Source organism: Prionailurus viverrinus, chromosome B1, assembly GCF_022837055.1.
Source record: "Prionailurus viverrinus isolate Anna chromosome B1, UM_Priviv_1.0, whole genome shotgun sequence".
NCBI lineage: Eukaryota > Metazoa > Chordata > Mammalia > Carnivora > Felidae > Prionailurus > Prionailurus viverrinus.
In genome coordinates, this window is record NC_062564.1 from 74,887,018 (window position 1) to 74,909,226 (window position 22,209).

At 40.2% G+C, this 22,209-nt stretch overlaps 1 protein-coding gene and 1 pseudogene across 6 annotated transcripts in view; one reads left to right on the top strand and one right to left on the bottom strand.

The window, feature by feature from the left end:
* Nucleotides 1–22,209, bottom strand: part of ARFIP1 (ADP ribosylation factor interacting protein 1) — a 135,317-nt gene that overhangs the window by 73,307 nt on the left and 39,801 nt on the right. For all 6 annotated transcript variants that reach the window (XM_047855866.1, XM_047855868.1, XM_047855870.1 and 3 more), the window contains exon 3: nt 5,262–5,363. In XM_047855866.1, coding sequence (XP_047711822.1) covers nt 5,262–5,363 — 102 coding nt within the window. The remainder of the gene's footprint in view (nt 1–5,261; nt 5,364–22,209) is intronic.
* Nucleotides 18,261–19,729, top strand: LOC125163739 (rho GDP-dissociation inhibitor 1-like; annotated as a pseudogene).

Here is a 22,209-nt window from a genome sequence, read left to right on the forward strand (position 1 = left end):
TTAAGCATCCGACTTCAGCTCAGGTCATGATCTCATGGTTCATGGGTTCGAGCCCCGTGTCAGGCTCTGTGCTGACACCTCACAGCCTGGATCCTGCTTCTGATTCTGTGTCTCCCTCTCTCTTTGCCCCCTCTCCTGCTCACGCTCTGTCTCTCTCTGTCTCTCAAAAATAAATAAATGTAAATAAAAACCAGTATATGATTTTAAACAACAAACAGGTGTAAAAGGAAGATGTATGTAAGTAAAATACTTGAGCAAACTCTGGTTATTATCCAGTTTAACATGAGACCTCTTTACTAGTCTATAAAATACAGTCTAACGCTAAACAATACATTTTAACACTTATTTTCCATATGAATTTTCATCAGTAATAAAATATAAACATGAATTTCAGGCTAAATGCAATTTCCCTTTTATTTCTCAGGAGAACAAAGGAGTATGCTAAAACTGAAGTAAACATATGCCTAAAAGATCTTGAGTATAATTTATTCAAAATGGTCAAAAGTTGCTCTTGAAACATTATTTTCACTCGTGGTGAAAGGAATCACACAGCCAATTTTATTTTAATTCAACGTATCAAATAAGAGACTCTTGTGATACATATATTTTTAATAAGAGCAGATACAGAAATTTTATCATGTTGAATTTCTTTAGGGAGGTGAAGTGGGGTATACTACTTGAAGTAGATATTGTTTATTTCTAAATTATTTATTTTTAAATATTTATTTATTTTTGAGAGAGGAAGAGATAGAGCAGAGAGGGACAGAGGATCTGAAGCAGGCTCTGTGCTGACAAGCACAGAGCCCGATGCGGGGTTCGAACCCATGAACCGGGAGATCATGACCTGAGCTGAAGTCGGACACATAACCAACTGAGCACTTTTATTTTTTATTTTTAGATAGAGAAAGACTGCATGTGAGCGGGGAAGAGGGGGAGGGAAGGAAGGGAGGGAGGGAGGGAGGGAGAGAGAGAGAGAGAATGAATCTCAAGCAGGCTCCACACTCAATGTGGAGCCCAATTGCAGGGCTCGATCTCCCAACCCTGGGATCACGACCTAAGCCGAAGTCAAGAGTTGGACACTCAACTGACTGAGCCACCTGGGTGCTCCAGGTTAACTGCTTCTTAAGGAGCCTTTCCCAGGTAAAGTTCACATCCAATAAAAGGAGGCCTCCAGGAGAACATCTTTTTTTCTTCTTTTACCACCCAAGAGAAGTGAAATAACACTGCAGGAAAATGTCCAAAAAGAATCTGACATTAACCAATGAGTAAACTTACAAAGCAGCAAGTTAACTGGCTTTGACTGCATAAGCAAAGAGCTTATACAGATATTTGAAGGTTTAAATCACTTCACTCTAGTAAGACTCTATTTTTTTTTCAGTGCTACTCAAAGGCAAATAAGGTTAAGTGAAGAGTCATGAATAAGTTTAAGTATAAGGCAATGAGAAAGAACAGAGTATAAGGCAATGAAAAAGAACAGAGCTGGAGGAATTACCCACCAGGTATTAAGGTTAAAGATAGTATTTGTTCCAGACTTAATTAGTGTAGTAATTAAGTAACATAGTGTGGTATTATTGTAAAGAAAGACAAAAAGACAAAGAAATAAAACAGAGTCCAGAGACAGTCCCGCACATATATGACCACCTGATTGACAGCAAAAGCTCCCAGTGGAGAAAGGACAGTCTTTTCAATAAACAGTGAATAGCAGTAAGATACTCATGAGGAAAAAAAAATGAACCTTGGCACCTGCATCACACTACACAAAAATTTAATTCAAGATGAATCACAGAGCTAAGTGTGAGAAGCAAAACAAAAAAACTTTCAGGAGCGTCTGGGTGGCTCAGTTGGTTAAGCATCTGACTCTTGATCTCAGCTAAGGTCATGGTCTCACGGTTTGTGAGTTTGAGCCCTGCGTAGGGTTCTGTGCTGACAGCTAAGAGCCTGCTTGGGATTCTTTCCCTCTCTCTCTCTTTGTTTCTCCCCCACTTGCACCCTCTCTCTCTCAAAATAAATAAATAAACTTAAAAAAAAACCCTTTTAGAAGAAAACAGTATCTTCATGATACTGGGATAGGCCAAGATTTCTCAAAAGGGGCACAAAAATCACTAAAATGACACAGATAAATTTGACTTCATTAAAATTAGCAACTTTTGTTCATCAAAAGATACCATTAATAGAATACAAAAGCAAGCTACTGACTAGAACAAAATATGTGAAATACACATATCCAAACAAATGACTTATATCCAGAATAAAGAACTCCTGTAAAAAAATTAGAAAAAGGCACACGCCCAATAGAAAAATGGCAAAAGGCTTGAAAAAGGACTTCATACAAGATAATATCCAAACGATCAATAAGAATATGAAAATACGCTTAACATCATTAGTCATTAGAGAGATGAATATTACGCTTCCACCAGAATCGCTAAAATTAAAAGGCATGACAATACTAAGAATTGGTAAGGATGTGTAATAACTAGAACTCTTACCTGCTGCTGGAACCACTTTGGAAAATTAGTTGACAATATCTACCAAAGCCAAACATCATGTATCTAGCAATTCCACACTAGGGTATATACCCAATAGAAATAGGTGATTACGTACACCAAAAGACTTGCACCAGAATGGTCACAACAGCTTTATTCATAATAGCCACAGACTGGAAACTTAAGTATCCATCAACTGAAGAATGGATATACAAAATTGTGACATATTAACAGAATGGAAAACTACAGCACAGTGAAAAAGAATGAAATACTGCCACAAACAGTACTGAATAAACTTCACAGGAATAACACTGAGTGAAGCCAGTCAAAAAAGAGTACATACTGTAAGATTCCATTTATTTGTAGTTCAGGAATAGTCCAAAGCAATCTGTGATGATAAAGTCAGAGTAGCAGTGATTATTCTGGGAGACAGGGCAGTGTACTGCCTTGAAGGGGGCAAGACGGAGCCAGTTAAAGTCCTGGAAATGTTCTACATCTTGATGTGTGTGGTGCTTCCATTGAGCTGTATACTTACCATCTGTGTTTTACTGTGCGTAAGTGGTAGCTCAAAAGAGAACAAAACCAACAGAAAAGAAAAAGAAACAGGCTTAAGGTGGCAGGTGAATATCCAAAACAATGCAGCATTTGTATGTACTGCATTTTCTTGGACTAAAGTCATTAGACTGTCTATTAGAACATCAACTCCCTGATGGCAGTATTTTTGTCATTTTTATTCACTACCATATCCACAGTGTGATACACAGCAGATACTCGATACACAGCAGATACTCGATAACTATCTGCAGAATAAGTTTGCAAAAGGACTGTTACCAAAAATAAAATGAAACTCATTAACTAAAATCTTGGTATAATGAGTTATTTGAATTAACAGAAGTTTATAAAGCAATTGCTAGAGTCTAATGGTGGTAACGTGATTAGCTTATTATGCAGGTGTGTCTTAGTACTTTCCAACACAAGAAAGACTAAAACCTGAAGTGAAAATTTCCTTTGTGTGCCCAGAATTTAAAGAGTCTCTATTCTGTGAGTTCCTCTATTTTAAGGCCACAGGTACATAGACACCAAATTAAAGCACTCACAATTAAAATAACCCTCAAGTTTGGGGCGCCTGGGTGGCTCAGTTGGTTAAGCGGCCAACTTCGGCTCAGTTCATGGTCTCACGGTCCGTGAGTTCGAGCCCCGCGTCGGGCTCTGTGCTGACAGCTCAGAGCCTGAAGCCTGTTTCAGATTCTGTGTCTCCCTCTCTCTGACCCTCCCCCGTTCATGCTCTGTCTCTCTCTGTCTCAAAAATAAATAAACGTTAAAAAAAAAAAGTTAAAAAAAAAAAATAACCCTCAAGTTTGAAGACACATTCATTCCTTCCAAAAAAACTGTGAAGGCAAAAATAAGTGAAATTCAGTGGAATTTACTAAAATCAATTAAAACAATCTAAACCAGTGGTTCTCAACCAGAGGTGAGTTTCTCCTCACACCAGGGGTCATTTGGCAATGTCTGGAGACATTTTTGCTTGTCACAACAGGAGGAAGAGGCCAGGGATGCCGCTAACCATCCTACATGCAGAGGCCAATCCTCTACAACAAGGAATTTATCTGACCCAAAATGTCAAATTATGTTAAAATAAAGGATTTTATTCTTCAGCATATGAAAGAGTCCTATTTAAACTATAAAATAATTTGGGGCGCCTGGGTGGCTCGGTAGGTTGAGTGTGACTTCGGCTCAGGTCATGATCTTGCAGTCTGGGGGTTCGAGCCCCACATCGGGCTCTGTGCTGACAGCTCAGAGCCCAGAGCCTGCTTCGGATTCTGTTGTCTCCCTCTCTCTCTGTCTCTCTCCCAGCTCATGCTCAGTCTCTCTCTCTCTCTCTCTCTCTCAAAAATAAGTAAACATTAAAGAAATTTATTTTAAAAAATTAAATTAAAAAAACCTATAAAATAATCCATTTCTTTCAACTATTCCTTTTTCAAAAATATTAACATTATATTTTTAAAGTTGTACATGTACCAAATGTCATAAAAAGGGGTATTTATTGTAAATATATCCAGAAATAATAACCATCACTACCATTTCTAGGACTATCCTAGGCATATTATTTATTTTATCTCATTTAATATCAATATCCCCATGAAAGTAAGATTCTCATTTATAGAGATCATAAAACAAAAACTAGAAGAGATTAAACACCTGCCCAAGGTTACACTGCTAGAAATGACATAGCTAAAATGTGCACCCAAGTTATCTTCAAACCCATGGTGTTTCCATTAAAATGCATTAAATTTCAATTTCAAATGAGAGGCAGATCAAAATTGAAAGCACTGCAACTTTCATTTTCCACCAAGTCAAGTATGCCACTTTAGAAAGTAAATGGCAAAGTCAGGAGAAGCCTACTTAGGAAATATGTACTAAAGACACACAGAAAAGAGATTACTGCCAATTTTTGAAAGGGTAATCTATAGTTAGTATTTTTTCTTATCACAAACATTAAATAGTTTCATAAAGTCATATACCAAAATCATCAGATATACTTTGTTCCAGTCATGTAACAGAAGTACTGAAGATAACATCAAGGCATGAATGCTTACTGGCTAGGAGCTTAACCTTGACGAATCACGAACATAACCCACCTAGTCACCCCTACGTGGTAACATTAGGTTCCTAACACTTTGGCCAATCTAAGAAAATATTCCTAAATTAAATTCTATTACTTTCATCTGATAGGCTTATCGTGGTCCTCTGTATCAACAGAAAGGAAAATATTCTTACCCTATTAAAGCCATGTTCATGAGAGTCATCAACTTCTCCATTACTAGTCACTGGAATTTCTGCTGCTGAATTTTTGGGAGATTCTTGAGCCATGCTAGACTCCTAAAACAAAACAAAACAAAACAAAACAAAACAAAACAAAACAAAACAAAACAAAACAAGAAACAGCTGTAAATAGCACCAAATCATAAGAGGCAAATATTCAAAAGATTGTTAATGTTTATAGCACTTAAAAGCCATCATTATAGCATTAAAAAAAATAATTACAACCTAACTAACACATAATAAATATGATATTAATATAATAAAAATGTATCCGGCTTTTAAAACTGGAGTCAACTTAAACTTCTTATTTAAGAACAAGTTACTTGCAGATCCCAGGGGGCAATAATAAATTGCCTCGTAAATAGTATTATGATAAGGCTACCAGTAACAACTGAAAAAAATATCACAGAAAGCCACACTTCATTATTAATTCAACTACAGCAGCTCTACTTTTCCTGTTGTACATAATGGGCTTCTCAGCCAGCTTTTGTTTAAAGAGTTTCCCTGATACAACAAAATGTTTAAATCTGTACACTAGGAGAATTAAAATTTTACATTCTGGCTTTACTGTTCTAACAGTCAAATAATGTTTAAAAATACATTCCTTAATTTTATAAGCACATTTTCTATAAAATATAAATTTCTTTCAGGAACTTAAATATAGTTAATCGGTAACAGAAAGTCAATTCTGGTTAATAAAAACTTTTTTTGCTCCAATCCTATGTGATTTAAGAAACATGCGTGGCTACAAGATAAAATGAGAATTTTATACCTGTAAAGGGTCTTAAAAATGATCTAGTTTCCCTCACTTTAAAAACTTCAGAGTAAATAACTAAACCATTGATTCCACTTTTCACAGAGAACAGGTATCCCTCATCCCTCTCTTCTCCTTGCCTCCCTTCCCTTTTAAACCAGTAATGGCTTTAAAAGCATTACATGCACATGCACTCACACTTGTAACAACAGTGCCCACTAGAATAAAATACATGTTAGGTACACAATTGATACCCAACATTGTATGTTCTAACACTCAGACCTGAATCCTGCTACCCCTGATTCTGCACTGCACAGAATTACCAAAACCAAACCAAATAACTAAAATGTGTGTGCGTGTTTAATTTACAGAACTGAATCTTACTGCCAAGAGCATAAGAGGTTCTTTGATTTTCTCTGAAGGAATTGTTTTTAAGATTAAAATAACTAAGAGAGTGTTGTCATATCTAGCTCGTGCATTACTAATTTTTAAGGGGTTAAGGAAAGGTTCAAGGCCAGAAAACTTTATTTAAGAAAAAAAAAAAACAACTTTTATTTTTTTTTTAAGTAGGCTTCACACCCAGCGCAGAGCCCAACACAGGGATTGAACTTACAACCCCAAGATCAAGACCTGATCCGAGATCAAGAGTCAGACGCCTAACTGACTGAGCTACCCAGGCACACCAAGGCCAGAAAACTTAAAAAAAAATTGCACTGAACTTTTATAATTAGGTAAGTTATACTACTAAAAGCAAGTACGAATGCAAATTGGTTTGTGGTCTAGTCTCTACTTCCATGAAATATAAAAAGGCCTAATTAAAATACTGAATGACACCCAACGATACTTTTCATATAGTGTGTATATCATTAAGTATGTGAGACAGAAGATACTGTCAAATATATAAGGTAGGACTTAAACGAATCTATTGATAACACTATACAGATCAGCAATTCTCAAACTTTTTGGGCTCAAGACACCTTTACATTCTTCTTCTTTTTATTTTAATGTTTATTTTTGAGAGAGAGAGAGAGAGCAAGCAGGGGAGGGGGAGGGAGGGAGGGAGAGAGAGAGAGAGAGAGAGAGAGAGAGAGAGAGAGAGAGAGAAAGGGAGACAGAATCTGACGCAGGTTCCAGGCTCTGAGCTGTCAGCACAGCCTCTGACTTAAGGAGCTTGAACCCTTAATATGTGAGATCATGACCTGAGCCAAAGTCGGATACTCAACTGACTGAACCACCCAGGCACCCCTAGCCCCATTTACATTCTTTAAAATCATTAAGTATCCCCAAAAGCTTTTATTTATATGGGTTATATCTATCAATGTTTACTGTATTAGAAAGTAATGCTGTAAATTAAAAAAGCTAATTATTAATCCATTTTAAAGTAATAATACAGGGGTGCCTAGATGGCTCAGTTGGTTGAGCATCCAAATCCTGATTTCAGCTCAGGTCATGATCCTGGCGTTGTGGGACTGAGCCCTGCATTAGGCTCTGTGCTAAGATGGAGCCTGCTTAGAATTCTCTCTCCCTCTCTCTTTCTCTCCCTCTACCCCTCTCCCCAGCTTGCACTCTTTCTCTCTCTCTAAAAAAAAAAAAAAAAAAAGTAATAATTATATACACATGTTAACATAAATTCTTAATATGAAAATAATTATACTTAAAGCAACAAAAACTTAGAACAGTAGCACTGTTACATGGTTTTGCAAATTTCTGAATTCTTCTGCCTTTATGAGAAGACAGCTGGACTCTTCTATCTATTCCCACATTCAATCTGTTGCAATATGTTGTTTTGGTAGAAGTATATGAAGAAAACATGGCTTATGTGGCTACTGTCTTTTCAAATAATTGTGGATATACTTTTTTGATACTATATCAAAACTTGACAAGTGGTCAATTTTTAAAAAAAATTTTTTATTATGTTTATTTATTTTGAGAGAGAAGGAGAGAAAAAGAGAGACAAAGTGAGAGCAGGGGAGGGGCAGAGACAGAGGGAGACACAGAATCCAAAGTAGGCTCCAGGCTCCGAGCTATCAGCACAGAGCCCAATGCGGGACTCCAATACACAAGCCGTGAGATCATGACCTGAGCCAAGGTCAGACGCTTAACCGACTGAGCCACCCAGGCGCCCCAGCAAGTGGTCCTGTCTTAAAAGTTAACTACAACATTTAAGACAGCAGGGTGGAGATTTTGGAGGGAAGATGGCGGCGTAGGAGGACGCTGGGCTCACCGCGCGTCCTGCTGATCACTTAGATTCCACTTACACCTGCCTAAATAACCCAGAAAACCGCCAGAGGATTAGCAGAACGGAGTCGCCGGAGCCAAGCGCAGACAAGAGGCCCACGGAAGAGGGGCCCCTCCTGAAGTGGATCACCTAAGGAGAAGCGAGCTAAGCCTGCCCCTCCTGCCCCTGTGCACCTTGCCTACCCACCCCAGCTAATACGCCAGATCCCCAGCATCACAAGCCTGGCAGGGTGCAAGTAGCCCAGACGAGCCACACCACCCCACAGTGAATCCCGCCCCTAGGAGAGGGGAAGAGAAGGCACACACCAGTCTGACTGTGGCCGCAGCGGTGGGCTGGGGGCAGACATCAGGTCGGACTGCGGCCCCGCCCACCAACTCCAGTTATACACCACAGCACAGGGGAAGTGCCCTGCAGGTCCTCACCACGCCAGGGACTATCCAAAATGACCAGGCGGAAGAACTCCCCTCAGAAGAATCTCCAGGAAATAACAACAGCTAATGAGCTGATCAAAAAGGATTTAAATAATATAACAGAAAGTGAATTTAGAATAATAGTCATAAAATTAATCACTGGGCTTGAAAACAGTATAGAGGACAGCAGAGAATCTCTTGTTACAGAGATCAAGGGACTAAGGAACAGTCACGAGAAGCTGAAAAGCGCTTTAAATGAAATGCAAAACAAAATGGAAACCACCACGGCTCGGATTGAAGAGGCAGAGAAGAGAATAGGTGAACTAGAAGATAAAGTTACGGAAAAAGAGGAAGCTGAGAAAAAGAGAGAGAAAAAAATCCAGGAGTATGAGGGGAAAATTAGAGAACTAAGTGATACACTAAAAAGAAATAATCTACGCATAATTGGTATTCCAGAGGAGGAAGAGAGAGGGAAAGGTGCTGAAGGGGTACTTGAAGAAGTAATAGCTGAGAACTTCCCTGAACTGGGGAGGGAAAAAGGCATTGAAATCCAAGAGGCACAGAGAACTCCCTTCAGATGGAACTTGAATCGTTCTTCTGCACGACATATCATAGTGAAACTGGCAAAATACAAGGATAAAGAGAAAATTCTGAAAGCAGCAAGGGGTAAACGTGCCCTCACCTATAAAGGGAGACCTATAAGACTCGTGACTGATCTCTCTTTTGAAACTTGGCAGGCCAGAAAGAATTGGCACGAGATTTTCAGGGTGCTAGATAGAAAAAATATGCAGCCGAGAATCCTTTATCCAGCAAGTCTGTCATTTAGAATAGAAGGAGAGATAAAGGTCTTCCCAAACAAACAAAAACTGAAGGAATTTGTCACCACTAAACCAGCCCTACAAGAGATCCTAAGGGGGACCCTGTGAGACAAAGTACCAGAGACATCACTACAAGCATAAAACGTACAGACATCACAATGACTCTAAACCCATATCTTTCTATAATAACACTGAATGTAAATGGATTAAATGTGCCAACCAAAAGACATAGGGTATCAGAATGGATAAAAAAACAAGACCCATCTATTTGCTGTCTACAAGAGCCTCATTTTAGACCTGAGGACACCTTTAGATTGAGAGTGAGGGGATGGAGAACTATTTATCATGCTACTGGAAGCCAAAAGAAAGCTGGAGTAGCCATACTTATTTCAGACAAACTAGACTTTAAATTAAAGGCTGTAACAAGAGATGAAGAAGGACATTATATAATAGTTACAGGGTCTATCCATCAGGAAGAGCTAACAATTATAAATGTCTATGCGCCGAATACCGGAGCCCCCAAATATATAAAACAATTACTCATAAACATAAGCAACCTTATTAAGAAGAATGTGGTAATTGCAGGGGACTTTAACACCCCACTTACAGAAATGGATAGATCATCTAGACACACGGTCAATAAAGAAACAAGGGCCCTGAATGAGACATTGGATCAGATGGACTTGACAGATATATTTAGAACTCTGCATCCCAAAGCAACAGAATATACTTTCTTCTCGAGTGCACATGGAACATTCTCCAAGATAGATCATATACTGGGTCACAAAACAGCCCTTCATAAGTTTACAAGAATTGAAATTATACCATGCATACTTTCAGACCACAATGCTATGAAGCTTGAAATCAACCACAGAAAAAAGTCTGGAAAACCTCCAAAAGCATGGAGGTTAAAGAACACCCTACTAACGAATCAGTGGGTCAACCAGGCAATTAGAGAAGAAATTAAAAAATATATGGAAACAAACGAAAATGAAAATACAACAATCCAAACGCTTTGGGACGCAGTGAAGGCAGTCCTGAGAGGAAAATACATTGCAATCCAGGCCTATCTCAAGAAACAAGAAAAATCCCAAATACAAAATCTACACCTAAAGGAAATAGAAGCAGAACAGCAAAGGCAGCCTAAGCCCAGCAGAAGAAGAGAAATAATAAAGATCAGAGCAGAAATAAACAATATAGAATCTAAAAAAACTGTAGAGCAGATCAACGAAACCAAGAGTTGGTTTTTTGAAAAAATAAACAAAATTGACAAACCTCTAGCCAGGCTTCTCAAAAAGAAAAGGGAGATGACCCAAATAGATAAAATCATGAATGAAAATGGAATTATTACAACCAATCCCTCAGAGATACAAACAATTATCAGGGAATACTATGAAAAATTATATGCCAACAAACTGGACAACCTGGAAGAAATGGACAAATTCCTGAACACCCACACTCTTCCAAAACTCAATCAGGAGGAAATAGAAAGCTTGAACAGACCCATAACCAGCGAAGAAATTGAATCGGTTATCAAAAATCTCCCAACAAATAAGAGTCCAGGACCAGATGGCTTCCCAGGGGAGTTCTACCAGACGTTTAAAGCAGAGATAATACCTATCCTTCTCAAGCTATTCCAAGAAATAGAAAGGGAAGGAAAACTTCCAGACTCATTCTATGAAGCCAGTATTACTTTGATTCCTAAACCAGACAGAGACCCAGTAAAAAAAGAGAACTACAGGCCAATATCCCTGATGAATATGGATGCAAAAATTCTCAATAAGATACTAGCAAATCGAATTCAGCGGCATATAAAAAGAATTATTCACCATGACCAAGTGGGATTCATTCCTGGGATGCAGGGCTGGTTCAACATTCGCAAATCAATCAACGTGATACATCACATTAACAAAAAAAAAGAGAAGAACCATGTGATCCTGTCAATCGATGCAGAAAAGGCCTTTGACAAAATTCTGCAATCTTTCTTAATAAAAACCCTTGAGAAAGTCGGGATAGAAGGAACATACTTAAAGATCATAAAAGCCATTTATGAAAAGCCCACAGCTAACATCATCCTCAACGGGGAAAAACTGAGAGCTTTTTCCCTGAGATCAGGAACACGACAGGGATGCCCACTCTCACCGCTGTTGTTTAACATAGTGCTGGAAGTTCTAGCATCAGCAATCAGACAACAAAAGGAAATCAAAGGCATCAAAATTGGCAAAGATGAAGTCAAGCTTTCGCTTTTTGCAGATGACATGATATTATACATGGAAAATCCGACAGACTCCACCAAAAGTCTGCTAGAACTGATACAGGAATTCAGCAAAGTTGCAGGATACAAAATCAATGTACAGAAATCAGTTGCATTCTTATACACTAACAATGAAGCAACAGAAAGACAAATAAAGAAACTGATCCCATTCACAATTGCACCAAGAAGCATAAAATACCTAGGAATAAATCTAACCAAAGATGTAAAGGATCTGTATGCTGAAAACTATAGAAAGCTTATGAAGGTAATTGAAGAAGATTTAAAGAAATGGAAAGACATTCCCTGCTCATGGATTGGAAGAATATTGTCAAAATGTCAATACTACCCAAAGCTATCTACACATTCAATGCAATCCCAATCAAAATTGCACCAGCATTCTTCTCGAAACTAGAACAAGCCATCCTAAAATTCATATGGAACCACAAAAGGCCCCGAATAGCCAAAGGAATTTTGAAGAAGAAGACCAAAGCAGGAGGCATCACAATCCCAGACTTTAGCCTCTACTACAAAGCTGTCATCATCAAGACAGCATGGTATTGGCACCAAAACAGACACATAGACCAATGGAATAGAATAGAAACCCCAGAACTAGACCCACAAACGTATGGCCAACTCATCTTTGACAAAGCAGGAAAGAACATCCAATGGAAAAAAGACAGCCTCTTTAACAAATGGTGCTGGGAGAACTGGACAGCAACATGCAGAAGGTTGAAACTAGACCACTTTCTCACACCATTCACAAAAATAAACTCAAAATGGATAAAGGACCTAAATGTGAGACAGGAAACCATCAAAACCTTAGAGGAGAAAGCAGGAAAAGACCTCTCTGACCTCAGCCGTAGCAATCTCTTACTCGACACATCCCCAAAGGCAAAGGAATTAAAAGCAAAAGTGAATTACTGGGACCTTATGAAGATAAAAAGCTTCTGCACAGCAAAGGAAACAACCAATAAAACTAAAAGGCAACCAACGGAATGGGAAAAGATATTTGCAAATGACATATCGGACAAAGGGCTAGTATCTAAAATCTATAAAGAGCTCACCAAACTCCACACCCGAAAAACAAATAACCCAGTGAAGAAATGGGCAGAAAACATGAATAGACACTTCTCTAAAGAAGACATCCGGATGGCCAACAGGCACATGAAAAGATGTTCAGCGTCGCTCCTTATCAGGGAAATACAAATCAAAACCACACTCAGGTATCACCTCACGCCAGTCAGAGTGGCCAAAATGAACAAATCAGGAGACTATAGATGCTGGAGAGGATGTGGAGAAACGGGAACCTTCTTGCACTGTTGGTGGGAATGCAAACTGGTGCAGCCGCTCTGGAAAGCAGTGTGGAGGTTCCTCAGAAAATTAAAAATAGACCTACCCTATGACCCAGCAATAGCACTGCTAGGAATTTATCCAAGGGATACAGGAGTACTGATGCATAGGGGCACTTGTACCCCAATGTTCATAGCAGCACTCTCAACAATAGCCAAATTATGGAAAGAGCCGAAATGTCCATCAACTGATGAATGGATAAAGAAATTGTGGTTCTGGGGCGCCTGGGTGGCGCAGTCGGTTAAGCGTCCGACTTCAGCCAGGTCACGATCTCGCGGTCCGGGAGTTCGAGCCCCGCGTCAGGCTCTGGGCTGATGGCTCAGAGCCTGGAGCCTGTTTCTGATTCTGTGTCTCCCTCTCTCTCTGCCCCTCCCCCGTTCATGCTCTGTCTCTCTCTGTCCCAAAAATAAATAAACGTTGAAAAAAATTTTAAAAAAGAAATTGTGGTTTATATACACAATGGAATACTACGTGGCAATGAGAAAAAATGAAATATGGCCTTTTGTAGCAACGTGGATGGAACTGGAGAGTGTGATGCTAAGTGAAATAAGCCATACAGAGAAAGACAGAGACCATATGGTTTCACTCTTATGTGGATCCTGAGAAACTTAACGGGAACCCATGGGGGAGGTGAAGGAAAAAAAAAAAAAAAGGGAGGTTAGAATGGGAGAGAGCCAAAGCATAAGAGACTGTTAAAAACTGAGAGCAAACTGAGGGTTGATGGGGGGTGGGAGGGAGGGGAGGGTGGGTGATGGGTATTGAGGAGGGCACCTTTTGGGATGAGCACTGGGTGTTGTATGGAAACCAATTTGTCAATAAATTTCATATATTAAAAAAAAAAGTTAACTACAATGTGGAATATAAAAGCATGATACCATAATGATGAACATCTTTCATAATCTATAGCATTAAAATCCATCGGTCTACCCTGTACTTTGAATGTGTCTTTCACATATGCATGATTTGGTACCATCATGCATTGGTCATTTAGAAAACATTGGTTTGATGACTTACACATATCATCTAAATATTGACACAGTTCCTTATATAATAAAAAGTCTTACTTTTATATCTGATTTTTATCAAAAACAGTCTTTGGATTCAAATTTTCCAAAATTCTAATTTTTGCTGGAAAACTTGAATTTGACCGCTGGCAAAAAATAATGTCCATTATTTTACTTACAGTAACAGGTTTTCCAAAAGTATGTCTCCTAAATAACCAAGTCTGAATATAGCCACAGTTTGCTTCTGCAGTTAGTTCAGCTACCCTTGTCATGCAGCAAGAGTGCTTTATACATACTTCCCATTTTGTCCCACAGAATGTTAAAAAGGCTTAATAAGATTGAAAACTTTTACTGCTTCACTGAAAACATTCTTAAGTGAAGTTGGTAATTAAAAAAAATTTTTTTTAATGTTTATTTATTTTTGAGAGACAGAGTGTCAGTAGGGGAGGGGCAGAGAGACACAGAGAGAAACACAGAATCTGAAGATGCTCCAGGCTCTGAGCTGTCAGCACAGAGCCCGACACGGGGCTCGAACTCACAAGCCGTGAGATCATGACCTGCACCGACGTCGGACGCTTAACTGACTGAGCCACCTAGGTGCCCTGGGAATTTTTTTTCAATGCAAGTACATAATGGTCTAGAATATGACTACTCCTACAGCTTGGGACAACCACCTTGATTCCTGCTAAGACACCAGCAGTGTTATTTACCTATTCTTGTGCACCATCAGTGCAAACGACACAACAATGAAAAATGCAAACAATTCAAATGTCTTCTCAGTAACGTTTCAAAGTTTTACCTTGTAGACTCCCTGGAATATTCCTGGGGACCTCTAGGGCCTCCAAGCCACACTTTGAAAAACACTGGTGTAGACAAATTTACCCAACATTTAGTGAAGGCTTGTTATGTGTGAGGCATTCTTACTAAATTCTAGAGAATATGAAAAACAAATAAGGTAGTCACTGCTCTGGGGAAAAGCACCACTGATTTAGTTTGGGAGCCCAACTAGACTCTTTAATAAATACCTAGAACAGCAAGTGTGTGCTCCTCTTTCTTTAGGACCCTCTAATACCAAACCTACCGGAATAGTTACGGATAACATAAATCCTAGGGTCATTCTAGGCCAAATCTCTATTTCTTGGCAGCTCCAGAAATGTTCTGCTTCCCGTAGATCCTCATTTATGTTACATTCTACTCGTTATACAAACCTTTTTATCACGATAAATCTTATACCTAATAATGTTTATACTATCTGGCACAAAAATGGACTATCTCTACATCCTTGTATCCCTGTTTGTATTCCTAGGGCAAAAGAACAAAGATCTGAGTGAATAAAGTAAGGTCCTTGAGGATGGAGACACTCTTAGCCATATCTGTGTGCTCAGAGATTAGCCCAGGATTTGGCAAGCAAAAGGTTCTCAATAAATGTTTACTGAACGGCAAGGAGTGCCATGAATTACACCAAAAGTCAGATTTGTAGTTGGGAAGGTGTTAAAATAATCATTATGCATTTGTGCTCCACATCCACTCTCTCCTTTGTCCCACCCAAGGAGTACAGAATAACACATTTGTTACTTCTTGTGGATATCACTGTAGTAAAACAAACCAGGGGGAAACGTGTGGAATAGAAAAAAAAGTTAATTATCAATATTTCAAAATTAGTGCACTTTAATTATTTTGAGACAGTTATAATGAAAGACTAAAATGTCAAACTGAAATACTATTTGGTTAGGCCAATGAAAAAAGAACTTTCAAAATAATGCAAAATCCTTACACATTTAAACATTAATCATTTAATTAAACATTAAAACATTTACCAAAAAACTTATTTCCTTGCATTCCTAAATATATAAAAACTACTGATTTTTAAATTTATTTTTAATTATTTTATTTTAGAGAGAGAGACAAAATCCCAAGCGGATCCATGCTCTGCACGGAGCCCAACATGGGGCTCAATCCCATGACCCTGGCATCATGACCTGAGCCAAAATCAAGAGAGGCTCAACTGACTGTGCCACCTTAGGTGCCCCCCCCCAAATACTGATTTTTTTAAAAAGTCTTATTTCAGAGTTCATCTTATCACAGACTTCAAACAAGTGAGGAATCAGTAAAACTAAATCTTACTTAAGGCTTGCAAGTAAAGGAAAAAATAAATTAGAGAAGATTCCAAAAGTTTAAAAAGGGAAAACAAAACTCTTCCACTTTAGAGGGGATTCCAAGGGAAAGAGTCTCTGAAATAGATGTGAAAGAGAAGTTTGCATTCAGACAGGTACTGGAGAGATCTCCAGTAAAGTACTTCAGTAGAGGCCAGTAAGACTGGATAGAACAGCAATGCTATTGTAACATTATATGTGTTGGCCAATACCACAGGGAGTGCTGAAGCTGAGATGGCTCTTTACAGTTGTCCAAATTAAGGCAAGGCGGCCAGGCCCTTGTACCCCCACATCTCTACCACTAGGTGCAGGCTATCCTCTAGGGGTATAACCATGGGCAAGGCAACTGTCATTGGCAGAGGCAATTCCTGGGAAGACTCAGCTATGAGCCCTCAGCAAGCAATACTCTTGGAATGAGGGCTTTAGTTCCAAAGGGAGTAAATGGGCTACGCACCACAGCACCCACTATATCCTCCTTATTACTATTCTATTTTTTTTTTTCAATCGAAAGGTCTCACATATTTATAACTGAACCAACCTATGGTATAGAAGCATAGTAACAGAGAAAAATCATTTCTCTGATAAAACATCTGCTGTTCAGGTAGTAGGGAGGTTTACAGAAGGATGGGACAGAACACATGACCTTCAGGCAGCATAAATACGTGTGCCATCTCACGTGCGATCCCTTATAGACCCAGCTTGGTTCTCCTCCAATGCCACCGTTTGGAGTTGTACCTGATTTTATTACCAGTTTTCATCTGAATCCACAGGCGGATGGGACAATTCTGCTTTTATTTCTTGGCAAGGAATTGTCTGTTCCTGAAAGTCTTTTTTTTTTTTTTTTAAATTTTTTTTTTTCAACTTTTATTTATTTTTGGGACAGAGAGAGACAGAGCATGAGCAGGGGAGGGGCAGAGAGAGAGGGAGACACAGAATCGGAAACAGGCTCCAGGCTCTGAGCCATCAGCCCAGAGCCTGATGCGGGGCTCGAACTCACAGACCGTGAGATCGTGACCTGGCTGAAGTCGCACGCTTAACCGACTGCGCCACCCAGGCGCCCCTGTTCCTGAAAGTCTTGTGAGAAGACCTGGTGAGGAATGGTCAGCTGCACCATAATGGTGGAGAAAAGGAGAGAGCTCCTTATTACTAAGGTAGTACCTATTCTATTTTTTTTTAAAGTATTTTATTTATTTTTGAGAGAGACAGACAGAGAGCGTGAGCAGGGTGGAGGGCAGAGAGAAAGGGGAACAGAGGATCTGAAGTGGGATCTGTGCTGACAGCAGACAGCCCAATGCAGAGCTGGAACTCACAAACTGCAAGATCATGACCTAAGCTGAAGTCAGACTTGCTTCACAGATTGAGCCACCCAGGTGCCCGAAAATAGTATCTATTTTAAAAGAACTTGAAATGTCTTGTTTAGGGGATATCTGGCTACTTTATGCATAAATTTACAGAAATTCACTGGTCTCTACTAAGAGAAACTGTTTCTTTCATAGTCCCCAATTAAGGGGTGCCCAGTAATTGAAACAAAGAAGAGCCCCTGACACAGGCTGGCTGATCCACAGGTCACAAGCTAAGAGAAGGGCCGGTTAGAAAAGTATTGCCCAATAGAGGAAAGAGAAATGTCCTGAATTAATCAGACTCTTTCTGAAGGGTAAATAAGGGATGCTTAGAGAATTAGTCAATGGGGGTATTGGAAGACAAATGAGTGGAAAAGAAAAGCAAAGAGGAGAATTATGCAGATGACAGGTCACAGCTTAAACATTCCCAAACGCTAGCTCACAAGTGTTAATCAAGCTTGTCAAAGTTTACTGACAATGTTATGTGTCCAGTTCTTCCTTTCTGAAGTATGACCTTATGAAAATCTTCTGTTCTTAGATTCTTTTTTTGAAATTGTGGTGGATTCTGTGCAGGAGGGAGCATGAGAGCAGCGTGGTCAAGCCTCCAGTGTCCGAGTCAGCTAGGTGTGAGCATGGCTGAGCAGGAACCCATAGCTCAGTGGCTAGCACAGACTGCGGCTGAAAATGAGGAGGATGAACACGTGGTCAACCATAAGCCCCCCCACCCAGAAGGGGATCCAAGAGATCCAGGAGCTGGACAAGGATGACGAGAGTCTGCGCAAGTACAAGGAGGCCCTGTTGGGCCACGTAGCTGTGTCTGCTGACCCCAAAATCCCCAGTGTTGCTGTGACCCGCCTGATCCTGGTGTGCAGTTACAGCCCTGGGTCTTCTGGAGCTGAACCTGATAAGTGATCTGGAGAGCTTCAAGAAGCAGTCCTTTGTGCCGAAGGAGGGGATGGAATACCAGATGTGAACTGGGAGACTGTGTCTGGCATGAAATACATCCAGCACACGTACAGGAAAGGCGTCAAGATTGACAACATCGACCACCTGGTACCTGATGGAAAGCTATGGTCCCCAGGCAGAGGAGTATGAGCTTCTGGCCTCCATGGAGGAGGCGCCCAAGGGTATGCTGGCTCATGACAGCTACAACATCAAGTCTCGCTTCACAGACGACGATAAGACTGACCACCTGTCTTGGGAGTGGAACCTTACCATCAAAAAGGAATGGAAGTCTCCTTGGTGGTCTCGCCTTGCTGCTTCTGCCTGTGCTAGGGGGTAGAGGAGAGAGGGAGCCTCCAGCCCAGGTCTCCACCTTCCCTTCCATACCTTCAGGTTCCCCTACCTGTCCTAGCCTGATCTGAGGTCCTGGCTTTTCCAAGGGAATCTCATGGGGTGCTCAGATCCTTGTGGGCCTTTGCAGTTGCCCTGAATCCTGTTCTTTCTCTTCTTCCAGGGTGGGAATGGGGTGGGGTGCATAACTGGAGGCTTCCTGGGGGCCAGCCACCTTCCAGCTTTCACCTGTGTCCAGTCAATTAATCCAACACTGTTAGTAACCATCTAACCATGATGCCTTAACATGTAGAACATGTGCTGTGGGGGCCGTCACTAACCTCTAACCTCCTACGTCCGCATGAGCACATGATCTCCCCCGTCCCAGCCCCATCGGCAATTCCTGAGGCCCTGGGGAGGTGTGTGGGACGTGCTGCTGTTGCTCTCCTGCCTGCTGGGGATTAGCCAGCCCCCCTCCCTGAGCCAGGGCTGTGGGGACAGCTCCAGGGGCTTGGGGAAAGCCAAACTGCCAAAACTGAAGTAGTCTCCATTCTAACCTAGGAGGCCAGGTGTCCTGACGCCCCTGCTTTCTCTGTCCCAGCGGGCAGTGCCGGAGCCCATGGTCCCAGCAGACAGCCCCCTCTGGACAAGGTCAGTGGCCGAGCCTTACTTATCCCACCTGGGCCTGCCAGCCTGGAGTCGTGTGCCTGGCCTGTCAGTGTCTCCATATGTGCCATCCTCTGGGCCCCCTGGCCTGCCACCTCTGCCCCCAGGCTTGGTGCCACCGTCCCTGACATGCCCGCTCCGGATCCAGCCAGGACAACTGTGAGACCAAGTGAACACAGTGGGAGCCCACCCCTGTGCCTCCCCCTCCCCTTACCTCCCCTGTCAAGCCTGAGCCTAGAATGCCCAAGAACCTGACCCTGCTCCTTTTCTAACCGGGAAATAAACTCCCCCAAAGGAAAATAAATAAATACACACATACATACATATATAAATAGATACATAGACAGAATTGTGATAAAAACGCATACCATAAAATTTACCATCTTAACCATTTCTAAGTGTATAGTTCAGTACTATTAAATGTATTCACACTGTTGAACAACCAATCTCCAGAACTTCTTCATCTTACAAAACTGAAACTCTACACACATTAAACAACAACTCTCCATTCCCCTCTCCCCCAAGCCCTTGGCAAGTATCATCCTACTTTCTGTTTCTGTGAATGTGACTACTCTGGATACCTCGTATCAATGAAATCATATAGTATTTGACTTTGTGACTAGCCTATTTCATTTAGCACAATGTCAAGATTCATCTAGATTGTAACATGCACCAGAATTTTTCCTTTTTAAAGATGAATATCCCATTGTATGTATACACCACATTTTATTTATCCATTCATTCAACAATGGACGCTTAGGTTGCTTCTACCTCTTGGCTATTGTGAATAATGAGTCTATAAACACGGGTATGTAGGTATCTCTTCAAGGTTCTGTTTTCAATTCTTTGGGAAATATACCCAGAAGTGGGATTACTAGATCATATGGTAATTCTATGTTTAAATTCTGGAAGAAACAGCATACTGTTTTCCATAATAGTTGTGTCATTTTATATTCCCGCCAACAGTACACAAAAGTTCCAATTACTTCATATATTCACCAGCACTATTTACCAGTTTTTTGGCTGTAACTATCCTAATAACTAAGAGGCAACACCTCATTGTGGTTTTGACTTACATTTCTCTGATTAGTGCTATCAAGCACCTTTTCAGATGCTTGTTGGCCATGTGCATATCATGTTTGGAGAAATGTCTATTTAAGTCCTTTGCTCAGTTTTTTAATCGGGGTGTGTTTTTATTTTGAGTTACGGGAGTTCTTTCTATATTCTGGTATTAACTACATCAGATATATGGTTTGCCAATATTTTCTCCCATTCCATAGGCTGCCTTTCCACTCTGTTCATTGTATCCTTTGATGCATAGAAATTTCCAGTTTTGATGTAGTCAATTTGTCTATTTTTACTTTTGTTTCCAGTGCTTCTGGTACCATATTCAGGAAAAATTTGCCAAATCCAATGTCATGAAGGTTTTCTTTTTAAGAGTTATATGGTTTTAAGTCTTACATTTAGATCTTTGATCCATTTTGAGCTACTCTGTGTATAAGTGTCCAACTTCATTCTTTTGCGTGTGGATAATCCAGTTTTCCCAGCATCATCTCTTGAAAAGACATTCCTTTTTCCACTAGCATCCTGAATGTTCTTGTCATCTTGGATTCTTTTGAGATTCCTATTTTCCTCACTACTACTACATTCTTACAATACACCTGGATTATTCGTGGCTGCTGGAGTTAAGTGTCTGCTTCTTGCAAATAAGAGACACTAGGTTCTTTGGTTTCTAATCCAATCTTCATGACTAAGATCTAGCTATCTAAACAGTCATCACTTTTTCAAGCTGTAAGAAAGTTCTTACTCCTCTTCCTCCTAGAAACAGCTGGTGATTCAACAAGTATTTACTATCTTCTAGGCAATGTGCAAGGGATAAAATAAAAATAGAAATAAGGTCTTGGGCTTACAGAAATTTAAAGTGTATTGTATATTTAGGAAATAATTATAATACAATGTGGTGAACACCAGAAGGAAGCACTTAACAATGTGGTGAACACCAAGAGGGAATCAGAAGTGGTATCTAAGCTGGATCTTGTGGGGTAACAGAGGGGGACACAGTAAAGAAAAGATTCTAAATAGACGGAATAATAGGAGCATAGTGGAAAAGAAGTTGGTATAGTCTAGAAACTGCAAGTAAAGCAAATTGGTTAGAATGGTGATTACTCATTCATATACTCACGGGTTCAACTAACTTATTGAGCTCTCTAATGTGCCAGGTACAATTTCAAACAGGACACGGGACACAGGACAGAAATGGTGAACAAAACAGACAAGACTCTCCACCCTCATAAACCTTACATTCTAGTTGGGGGAAAAAACAAATAAATATATATGTCATACAGTTGTAAGTGCTAATGGGCATGTATATGTGCACATATATCAGGGAAAACTTCAGAAGTTTTAATATTTTTGTTAAGACCTGAATAAAGTGAGGAAGAAAGCCATACAATTATTTCGGAGTAAAGCATTCCAGACAGAGGGAGTAGTAAATACAAAGACGAGACAGTGAGAAGCAGCTCAGCTTTTCAAGCAAAGACAAGAAGGCCGGGTGGCTTGAGGGAGGGCAAGGGAAGAAGAGCAGGAAATGTCAAGAGGCAGCCAGTGGCAAGAACATGTGTGGCTTTAGAGACCATCATAAGA